The following is a 12,217-nucleotide window of genomic DNA, read 5'->3' on the forward strand; positions in this document are numbered from 1 at the left end:
GCACAAAATATATGATCATGTTCAACCTTTGGTCTGTGAAATCCTGACTGCATTCACAATCTATGGCCGTTTTCCTACCTGAACTTGTCTGGTGTTTAAAAAACGCCATGAACACGCCCACTCGCTCGTGGTGAATCCTGCGGAGGATCTCCTGCTGTGTTCACACATCTGAGTTCTTTCTAGGGGGCTGGCCCGGAGACAATCTGCAACAAAGTCCTGAGAATCTCACTTGGACATTTGCGTTCCCAGATACCGACCCCCCCCCAAAGATTGTCTGGAGGTTCTCCAGAGTTCACTTCATGTCTGACAGAAGCTTAACCGGCGTGTAACACACGAAATCCAGTGCATTCTGTCGTGCGAGGCTTCCTACTAAACCTGCAGTAAAAGAAAAAGAGGAGGAGGGTACCAGCAGAAAGAGGTGTAGGTACAGAGTGATGATGGAGGATAGGAAATAGAAGAGGATGGTAAAGAGAGGATGAAGGAGGAAGGAGAGGGGAAGAAGCAGATGGAAAATATGAAGATGTCAAGTGGTTGAAGAAGAAGGGGACAGAGGAGGGGGGGGGTGATAAGAGGGAAGGATGCAGTGGAGAAGCCGGGAGAGGAAGAGATGGAGAGAGAAGGAAAGAATGGAGGGAGAGCAGACGATATGAGCAGAGGAGGGATGTTTGCTGCATCTATTGTTTCTCGGACTGGAATGGGAAGCTGGTTTTGTTTTGCTCCGGGGCGACCGGAGTGTTGAGAAACAGGAAGTCAGCGGACCTGCCCATCCTCACTGACAGCTGGTGCCCTGCGATAGCTGTTCCCCCTTCCTGTTAGCTGCTAGAAAGTGGTTCCCACCCTGATGCAAGGCCACCTGGAAACCAACCCGGCTCTCCACAGCGTCTTAATCCTGCTAATAATGCAGAATGTGTAGGAGCCGTGTGGACTGGGCTGGGGTCGCTGGGGTTTTCCCAGCCTGCCTATAGGTCCCGCTTCCAAAACCAGTTATTTAGCGGTGATTAAAACCGTTCCAATAAAAAACGGCTGCTGTTTTCCTCCTCTCTGCTCGGTGCTATATACGGGCCACACTTCCCGAGACTATCTTTCAGCCCTTTATTGCGAGTCAGCAGCATAACATCCCTGCAACTGTAGAGAAAGGAAGAAATCACAGGGTTCCTGCTGCATAATTGCTCTCCGTGGTTGTTTAATACCATGAACAGAGACACAGAATGACCCACACTAGCCAGCGTGCGGTCTCAACAACACACTGAACACTATATAGCATCGCAAAAACTACCCAGCAGCCCTGCTGCACACCTGCCTCCACACACATCTCCTCTAATTTGCATATTTATGTTGAAGATGCATCAAAAAAAAAACTGCTGAGAAATGTGAACGTATGAAATCCGAAACAAAAGATCCAGTAACACTGGAGGAGCTGCAACACACGTGGATTGTCGAATAAAACTGTGTGAATATAAAGTTCATATTTTACTGCAACAAAATCAACTCATCACTCCTCTTTGATACCAACATAGGGGGGGGGGGATACTGATATATCCACTAATATTTAAAATATTCTACAGTTTGAGGTCAAATTACTTTGAATAAAAAGAAATCATTATTGACATTATCAGAACTAAAGATATAGAACGTGAATGAAGAGCACGTGATGTCAAATGTAAACAAGAATGCTCATAACAGGTTTCCCGCTCCGTCCCTCCACACAGACGATGAGCTACATGAAGTCAGTTTGGAGTCTGACACACGAGGACCGGCTTTTAAACAACCCCGTGGAAAAAGTAGTCTAATTGTTATATTTAGTTCTTTGCTTGCGGATTTCTTCGTACTTTTGAAATTATGCACCGACAATGAAGAAAAGTTTCAGCCGTCTTGTATTAAAAAAAAAAAAAAAAAAGAACAGAAAAAAGTCCTGAACCCTTAATAGGACATTTTTCATGGTAAATTATGGAACTTCCTGCCAGCGGCTAAACATCATAGCTCACTGCTTCACTGTCATGCCCATAATCCCAATAAGGAAAGGTCCTCCTGGATATTATTGCTATAGAAACTAGGTCGGGTTCACGTCCCTTCCAGATAAATGTAGAGGCGAGGAAGCTTAATGTGCTGATTTCCAACATTATTCTTATTTAACATGTAAACAAACTGATTCTATCTTCTAAAAACAAAGACGTCGGTTCTTTCATTTGATGTTTTTTCCCTTTATTATTATTTGTCCTTCACGTTCTTCGTTGTCTGTGCTGTGTTTGAAAGCACTCAGTACAAAGAGTTGACTCACTCCTGTAATGGCACGGAGTCGTCTGTGTCGTTTTGTTAAACATCTTCCTCCAAACGTGCTTCACCTTCACGCTTTTTACGAGCGACACTTTTTATATATATATATATTAAAAGGAAAGGGCGTCAGTAGAAACACGTTGGTCAAACAGTGCATCCACACCTCCGCTCACGCCTGCTGCTGCTGCTGCTGCCTCAGATAGAGTGTGCACGGTGCAAACACACGTGGAGTCACACATGTGGCATGAACAAATATTAATCGGGGGAATAAGAGAAATCAAACTGGTGTGTTATCGATCGGCACGATGACAGAGGGGTGATCCGGAGAAACATCGTTTCAGGGTGAAACTTCATTTTAACTGCATCAGTGTTTCGGTGACTCGGTTAATTCGAGGGGCGAGAAGTTGTTTTCCACTTTAGCGCAGAGAGAGAGTCAGCGCTGAACTTGCAGCCGGGATGTTTTTCTAAACGCATCGATGTTTTAAAATATTCATCATCGTAAAATGTTTAATGTACTGTACAAGGAATTAAACAATAAAATAAATAAATTATTGATGATGGATGCACTTATGATATATGATTGGGACGTTGCTATAGAAGTCAAGGTGCAGCCATTATTATAAAGTACAGTAACTGTACTTTACTAAAATGAGAAAAAATACTTGTGGACAGGGACACGTCTTTTTCCTTTTGTCCTCCCATCACGTTAATGGGACGTGATGGGAGGTTTTCAGAGACTTTTTCCTGATGGTTGTTGATCCCACCTCATCCTGCCTCACTCAAAAATCACCACGACAAGATGGATTCATCGTTTTCAGCACAAGGACTTTACTTTTTGCACAACTTTATAAGACCTCCCATCTGATTGGCAGGTATCGAACCGCCAACCACAGGAAACAGTGCCCGTCTTGCTTTAACACCTGAGCCACAGAATGAAAGACCAGACAAAGTTTGGTTCTTCACTTCAGCTCGGTGATTCGACCCCTCAGCTCTGATTTACTGAGCAGTTGGTCACAATTGTACATTTCCTGAGAGCTCAGTTCTCTGACATCGAGAACAGTCCGGCATCTTGTTTGAATCTGTTGCTATTGGAAACAACAAACTTGATGAATTGTTTTATTATTTCTTCAGATTGAAGAAGGAACATACAACAGCTACACATGTTTGGGTTTTTTTGTTTTTTTTCCTGCAAAATGGAGCAGACAGGATTTCAGAGGAAAGTACTGCTGCGAGTGGGCGTGTTCAGAATATCCGCAGGAGCAGACAGGAGCGGGAGCGTGGAGCCGCGGGAGCGGGCAGTAATGGTCAGACAGCCTACCAAGCGGGCAGGCGGTGGTTTGAGGAATAAAAAAAAAAAAAGTCCTGTGTGGACCTCTAGGTCAAAACTTACTGACAGACAGACAAAGACTTTTTTTTTTGTGTTAGCACAGAATCAAAAACGAGCTGCTCAGCCTGTCAAACAGCCTCATCACGTCCTGTGTGCCGCCGGTTTCACAAAGCTGGTTTTCACCACGGGGCCGTTCAGACGTGTCCGGGGCCAGAGAGCAAAGTCTCACAACACGGGGACGGAGACGCAAGAAAATACTCAGATCATCGAGCGAAAAAGCAGATTCTTGAAGTCAACACCTTACGTGGCCTCATGTTTCACTTCGTCCAACAACATCCATCGAGTGCGGAGAGAAAGTAAATCATCTGTTTAAACAAGAGTCCGGTAACGATCACTCAGTTAGTTATTGATAGAAAATAATAAAGAACAGTTTGGATGATTAGCTCATTTGTTTAATGAGCACAACTCTGAATATTTGGTTTGTTGTCACGTTTGGTTCAAGGAAAATATAAAAATATATATAAAACTATTTTTGTCATTTACAAAATCAATTCATGGAATAAAAATAATCAACATTAATTGCCACCTTGAGTTTTACAAGCTTTAAAGAATAACCACAACTGAAGTGTTTGAATTATTCTACCTGCTCATATATAGACTCAAACATCCTCCCAGTCACTTCCTGTGGACTCAGTGTTTGTCTGTCGTCTTTCCAACTCTCTACATTCCTCCTTTCACCACTTCTCTCTTTCCTCAATCAAATGAAACAGGTAGAAACTTGATTAGCACAGAGTCAACCCAGAGAAATAGAAAGAGAGAAGAATGCCACCAGCACAGTTCACAATAGATGGCAGTGTCGAACTATCCACCAGCAGCAGAATAGTTATAAGGCTACATATATTTTTTTTAGGGGTTTAAATCTATAATAATTTCTCTCCTCTCTCTCCCCCTCGTCCTCTTTTCTGCCTCTCTCTCTCTCTCTCTCTCTCTCTCTTTGTGGCCGATCCAGCGCCGCGGTTCCCAGGCTCGGCTCGACTGTCAATCAGCGGCAGCCTACATCTCGGCGCTGCAGCTGAGCCAGGGCCGCATCATCCCGCCTGCCAATCACCGCTCTACACCTTCAAACCATCCTATCCATCTCTCTGTAAAGCAGCTTCGCGTACCCCCCCCCCTCTACCCCCCCCCTCCCCTCCTCCCCTCCTCCTCCTCCTCCTCCCACGCTCCTCCTTTTCAAAACAACCCCTCTCCACAAGAAGCGCCGAGATACCTCTGCAACTCCGAGCCTATAACGTGGACGCACACATTCGCTCAGACATGCACGTCCACGTAGAAACACTGCACGTCACTCAAACCGAAAACACACACACACACACACACGCACACACACACACACACACACACAGAAAAGGCAGACCAACACTGCACCACTCCCTTTACCTTCTTTTGGGACTCCGCCTCTCCATCTCTACATCCCACCACCCAATTCAATAATACACCCCCCCCCCCTTTGTCAATCTTTTATTCAACAGAGAGGGAGTCAGATCACAGCAGTAGACTTATCCCTCCATCGCAGACCTCCATTCAGGCTCTTTCACACAGATACTGTATGAACTCTGTCTGTATAAACACGCCTCTGATTACGAACGCGACCAAGGAATAATGCGTTTAACTCCGGGGTGAGACGCCGCCGCCTGTAAACACCGAAGATATGTGAAGGTCACGACTCATCATTGTTAACATCATTATAAAATAAGATACAAAGGACACAATGGATATCAATAACGTGATGACGACTGAATGGGCTGAAGCTGGAAATGAACTTTATTACGCGGCTGGGTTGAATGTGTGTTTGTGAATGGACAGTGAGGGCGTCATAGAGGCTTGTAATCAAATTAATTAAAGTAAATTAAATGTAATATAAGTGATAAAAAAAAAAGGGTTCTTTGTGCTCATGAGCCAATAACCAGGGTGTTCTAGCCTCTTTTTTTTAATCACACATATTAGTTAGTTTTCAGTTAAATCTCCATCCTCACAGATCGTTGGTGGAGACCAAAAAATAACTAAAAGGAGATTGAACAACTTCGTTTTACTCTGGTGGAAGAAAAACGGCTGCAGAGAGACGATCGTGTTCTGAGTCTGCTGAATGTATAAGTGGACAAAGTCTTACGAAGGAATAGAGCAACTTTTTGTGGGTTAGCTTATCTGCATTTCTGCTAAATAATGAATAGTATATATATATTGTTTGTAAGCACAGATTCCGGGTAAGGACCTTTTAAATGTGGGTGTGGATCCAGATCAGGATCATTTTGGGCGTTTCTGTGAATTGTTCAGGACGTAACTTGGAGATCGTTATGAACAGTGGGGACTGATCTTTATTTAGTTACTGTACGGTGCCAAATAATCCTCTCGACTGTATCGGCGAGTAGATATTTTGCCTGTTTCACGTGAACATGGTAAATGATTCTGATCTCAATGTGCATTATGGTGATAAAAAGGCCAATCGGCCTTGGTGCAGGTTAATCCTCTCCGTGTGTCCTTCTGGTTTGTGATGGAACCATTTGAAACAGTGTGTTGAGTAAAGTGATGAGCTTCATAAATGGGAATATAAACTACGACTATTACAAAGAGCTCGTCATTACTGCAGAACAAACCGCGAAGCAGCATAAAACCTCTTTTTTTACTAAATTAAAGACGGAAGAATAAATTAAGATGGCAAAGTGTATCACGAAACTAAAACCTAAGAGAAATAACGTTTTACTGTTCTGTGTGCTTAACAAAGATAAAGTCAGCAAATACAATAAGACCAATCTATGAACTTGCTGAAATTGCTCATTATGATGTTGTTGATATGTGGCCGGAGAACAGATGGAAACATCATCACGCTTCCAAACTGCACATAATGTGTTTATTGATTAAAAGTGTCCCAGTTTTAATTCACAGCACCGAGCGGACTCCTTGTTAAGCTTCTACTTCACGGCGGAGGCATCGGGTTCGTCCCTCCGCACGTATTAAAGCTGTTCCCCCTGTTTTCTTCCTCCTCATTATGTCCTCATGCTTGCTTAAAGATTATTAGCTGTGGTCATTTTATCGCTGCAATTATTGCGCGCCGCAATGCAAGAATAACTAGATGAATTGTAAATGTGTTGTGAATCACTTTCGCATTTTGCCCTGAACCAGCCCACTAAACATGCAGAGTTTTCCCTCTCTTGTTTGAACTACTTCTGAAATGAGCCTTGCTCTTTGATTGCATCACGGAGCGCTGCTTTCATCAGATGCCTCATAGATTGCGGAGCCAGACAAGGTACTGGGGCGAACGTTAAGGCCACGGCAATTGGGTGTATAATTAGACAGAGTTTCTGAATATTCAGGGTAGGAAACAATAATTGGCCTGCGTCGATGGAGAATTGTTTTCCACATATTTTAGGTTTCACGAACGTGCACCAAAACGCCCCTGCTCCGAAGATGAAACATAAAAGCAACAAGTAAGTCTTTTTCTTTTTTTTTTTTTAACTTTTATCAAAGCAATATACTGTCATTGCAGTACACAAATTTAATAAGTTCTATTTCCAATGACGCTGTAAAATATTACGACATGTTTGAGACCGCACATTTAGTGGCTCTTCAGAGTCCGTGCGAGAACACGGCGAGGCGAGCAATAATGCAATCTGTCTGGATAAGCTGCTTATGTCATCTTCTGACACGGTTATTGTCACTGATACATGTAGATGACAATTACACACAACACATGATCTGCTGAAGTTTGCTTTTCATCAGTTGGCACAGGGCGGGGGGGAAATGATTCAGCCGCACTGTCTCTGACACCAGGAAACAGGGGGAAGGTTTTCCATCTCGCTCTGGGGAGGTTTGGCAGAACCGTGAGATCACTTTGTCTCTTCGGAGATTTTTTTTTACGAGTCACAGCAGCCGGAGAACAAAATAAACATCGCAGCTGAAACTGAAGATTTCTCTTTCATCGGCGATTAAGTTGTTGATATTTATTTATGGTGGGAAAATAGTGAAAATGTCCATCAGACGTTTCCAGAGACGGTGACTCACTTAAAATCATATTAAACTGAAAAATGTATGAATCTGTTGATTGTTTTAAGCATTAATCAGTTTTTTCTGTGAAAAAAAAGTTTTAGATAACTTCCTTCAATTCATAAAGACAAAAAAGTAGCAGATATAGAATAGAAAGAATTGAAAAACTTAATAAAAACACTTTTTTAAAACTAGATTTCACGATTAAGTTTGTCGAATTGATCGATAGTGTCAAGGAACAATAATGGTAACGATCAGAACTGATTCTAGAATAAAGACAGACGTGGATTTGCATGTTGAAGCCTTCGATAAATGAACACACAGACATTTCTAATATATTTCCTTTAAGCAGCCTCAGTGAACACCAGCAGGAGATACCTACACACAGGTCCCTGAAAAAAAAAAAACAGATTAAGTAAATTGGCTTTTCTAATTTTTCTTCCGCTGAACGTTATGAAATTAAAGCACCTCAGACTGAAGTGAAATGATTGTTTCCTCTGTAATTATCCTATAAGCTACCGAATGGCAAAAAAATATATAATTCACTTTCAATGAGGATTTGAGTTCATACACTTACAGCCCATTGCATTTCACAGAGAGCGTCTAAAATGAATAAAACATACATTTTGACTGTTTTTACTCGATATTAAATTAGAAATAATCGTGTATTACCGTGCAATACCTGTATCGCATATACTATATAATTATTTTAAACAGCATTTAGGCAGAACCCTAACCCTAACCTCAAATTTGAGGATTCACATACAAGACTTATAAATGTATGTTTTGATCTTTTGAAAGCAGAAATAAATAGGAATAGAAAATGCCAATGACAAGTGATACTTCAGAGTTATATGCACCATTAGAATTCTGCCCTTCAGCCTCAGGATTCACATGTGAAATCTATGCAGCTGAGAACTTGTCCTGAGCAGCACGAGCGTGTGAAGAGACCGTTTCCCTGTAAACGGCTGCGACCTTCTGTTTAGCTGTAACTCTTCTGACACACATGCACAGTCCTCTTAACCAGTGGTAACAACCCTCCACCCCCCTCCACCCCCACTCCACCCCCTCCACCCTCACACCTCCAGTGGTCAGCACTGTTCTGACCTACGCAAACCATAACTACATATATCTGCGCTTTTTCACAGGAGCTGCGAGCGAGGATTATTTCACAGCGAGGGCCACTGCGGGTCACATTTACATTTTATATGCTAGGCAGTTAGCCGACGCTCTCGAACAGTGACTAACAATGGATGCAGCAGCAGCAGCAGCAGCAGCAGCAGCAGCACAGTAAGCTTACGTTTCTCCCTACAATAAAATAATAAAATAAAATAAAGTAAAAGGATTCCGGAGTCCAAGGCCCCCTGATAAGAGGTGGGACAGAATTTGTGTGCCACAAGAATGATTCTGTATAATAGAAAAGGTGAAGAAATAAGCTCCTGGGAGAAAAGGTAGAGAGGTTTCTGTTGTTCTCACATATTCAAACTCCGTCCGACACTCTGAAGATACCGAGCCACGCATCAGTATATTTACGTGACATATAATATTCTTTATACATTCACATTCTCTAGTGAAACAGGGGAAAATGTCTGTGGGAGCTTATATGTTCGTTCTAGAAATATCAAACTTCATTTAGCACTTCAATCACAGCACTTATGCACTTAAAGAATCCTTCACAAATAGCAGCTCCCATCCTCAGATGAGGGCTTGACAATTGTTTCTATATATTTCGTTTTACCCCATCGACGGTGATATGTTGTGGCTTCTCTCTCAAAAATGCCCTAAATGTAAATTTAAAGCGTATATAGTCTCCCGAACAGACACAGACTTCGATATGTATATCATCAAATCAAGATATCTTTTGTTTTAAATGTGCATTCACCCATTCGTCCACTCATTCGTCCAGCTTCTACGTGCAGCATCCTCTCTCCACTGTCAGCACAATTGTCAGCGGTGATTTGGGGTTTAGGTGTCTTGGATGTTTTGCCCAAGGACACCTCAGAATGCAACAACCCTTCTAGTTAGTGCCACCTTCTCAGCCAGGCTGTGCCCCCCCCCCCCCCCCCGGAGTGTTTGGTGTTCGCTTGTTCACCAACAGGAAGTTCTCCCTAAAAAAGTTTCAGTCTTGAGCAGCGAAGTCGTTGAGACCGGCCGAATCCCTGCAACTTGTTCTTCAGTAGCTGCGGCTAAAATTAACAACAGAGGACCGAGGAAATCTCTCCATCAGTGTTTCTATATAAACATTCTACTGTTGTCTCCTATAGAGAACGCAGCAGACGCGAAATCTGAACAAACACCAACATGGCTTCGAGGATGTGTGTGTCTCTCTCTTCTTAGTTTTTCTTTTGAGTCAAATCTGTTGCTGGGTAGGTGGATTTTTCCTGGATGATGTGTGTGTGTGTGTGTGTGTAACTTTGAGCACCTGAATGAGAATGGAGGAAGGCTTGCGACTGACGGTGAGTCATCATCGCCATGGTGTTAAGCCTCCTGTTCCCGGGGGAACAGGGTTACCGTCTCTACACCACTGGGGATTTTTATTTTTACATTTGAAAAGCAAACCGAGGCCCGGCTCACAACAATCCTCCACTCCCTCTCTCTTCTTTCTCTTCCCTCCCTCTTCCCTCTCTTCCATGATTGAGCTGAATCACAAACACAAACGCACAAAAACATCTACACACACACACACACACACATCTGCTCATTTCTCAGCAGCACATCTTTATCTTTGTCCGTGTGATGTTCAATATGCTTCAGATATCAAACCATGAACCTATGCAGATGAGATTAAAGGGACGACATCACAAACTCAATAACAGCCAGTGATCTGTCATTTGTTGCTGAGCACCACATTCACTGCAGCTGCAGTTTGTGCGTCGAGTTCAAAGTGGACACAATCAGGTGTCGAGGATGTTTCCTGAAACTCGGGCCCTCGTTAAAAAGACTGAAGATTATGAGAACATCAGAACTCAACCTGGATATTTAACCTGAATACCTTCATGGACCTTATTTCTCAGAAAACCGAACACTGCTGCTAATTCTTTTACAGTATTTTGAGGTTTTAATTGAAGAGAAACACGGACGACACAATAAGAGTATTTCATAGGAGGAGCAGTGAGATGTCTCTGCTCGCCTGAATGTAGGACAGATGCACAACTTCATATCAGGAAAAAATCAAATGTACTGTGTACTGTTATCTGTTGTAAATAATTATGCAGTATAAGAAAGAATTGAAATATTCCGCTGACCTGACACATTGAGAATAATTGTTTTAAATTAGAGCCGGACCGACGTATTGGTTGGCCGATAAAAAAAAAAAAAGTCCATCTGAGCCTTTTCAGAGACACAGATGTGTCGATATAAAATTTATTTTACAGAATAAATAATGCAGAAAAGAGTTTTCTTCTAATTCCATACAATCTTTTTTTTTCTATTTCTAGTTATTTATAATAAAGTTTATGGTTAAAAGTAAAATATCGAGTCATTGGGGTTTGATTTAAACAACTTGTATGTATAAATCTGTCGATGTATCAGCGTCCAAATTTTTTAAATCCATAACATCAGATGCCAAAAGTCCATATCCGTCTAATTGGTTCCAAATAGATGAGTGAATTGCTTTGGAGACTCTTTGACGTCAACGGATAAGATGATTACGAGGTCTGTGATTTGCTCAAACACTGAGGAGTCTTACTGTATCTCTTTGGTCCATCTTCGAGGCAGAAGGAGAGCGTGAGAGTCGCGTCCTCCTCAAAAAACTCTGTGGCGAAAGCGTCCCACCACAAACTGTCACTTTCCTGTCAGAGGACAAACAGAGTCGGAGGTCAGGGTCAAGGACAGAAACACAGAAACAAGAACGTTTATAGTTTTTGACAAAGAATAACTGGCTTCAGTTCCTCAGCATCTCTAAAATATGCGGTGTGTGAAATCACGTCGCTCTATCCCCCCTCCCCCCCAGGCCTCTGTCAGAACCACAGGTTGGATATAAAACTCTTGAGTTTCTTCTGTTATTTAATAACCCAGTGAATTTCCTTTATCCAGGGTGTTGCTCTTGTGCCATTTCATTTTTTACATAAATTCAATATTGATCAACTGTGATAAGACGCAGATATTGTGGCCGTGCCGGCTTTTGTCTGAGACAAGATAAAAAAAAAAAACCCAACATTGTTCATTTTATATATATGAAGTCAGCAGCACGGGGGCAAGTATTCCCTTTATTGCAGATTGTTTTGTTTGTTTTTCTTTTTATTGAAATGAATCATGGGGTTTACATTTGAGTTAAGAGCTTCAACGGTCAACTGTAGAAGAGTCAGAGGTACGAGACGTTTAAAACTAATTATGACGGGGCCATAAAACGACATCTCACGGTGGAAAGATAAGAACAAAGGTCTCACAGCTACAGAAATAAATAACACACATGAAAACAAGTCTATAAATCAGGACGAAGAACGTGAAGCGTTGGCCGCCGGCCTAAGAGCCTCAGCTACAGGTCGATGTTAAGCCGGAGCCCGGTAACACCCGGTGCATTTCTTAAGCTCAGACTTTGGGGGGAGTCGTGCCCGAGGCTCCTGCAAGTCTGAAATA

General features: G+C 42.3%; 1 protein-coding gene across 8 annotated transcripts in view; it reads right to left on the minus strand.

Annotated features, from left to right (window-relative positions):
• The window catches only part of ldb2a (LIM domain binding 2a), a 77,998-nt gene that overhangs the window by 48,312 nt on the left and 17,469 nt on the right, over positions 1 to 12,217 (minus strand). For all 8 annotated transcript variants that reach the window (XM_069531034.1, XM_069531030.1, XM_069531037.1 and 5 more), the window contains exon 2: positions 11,328 to 11,430. In XM_069531034.1, coding sequence (XP_069387135.1) covers positions 11,328 to 11,430 — 103 coding nt within the window. The remainder of the gene's footprint in view (positions 1 to 11,327; positions 11,431 to 12,217) is intronic.

Source organism: Paralichthys olivaceus, chromosome 9 (assembly GCF_024713975.1).
Source record: "Paralichthys olivaceus isolate ysfri-2021 chromosome 9, ASM2471397v2, whole genome shotgun sequence".
In the NCBI taxonomy this organism is placed as follows: Eukaryota; Metazoa; Chordata; class Actinopteri; order Pleuronectiformes; family Paralichthyidae; genus Paralichthys; species Paralichthys olivaceus.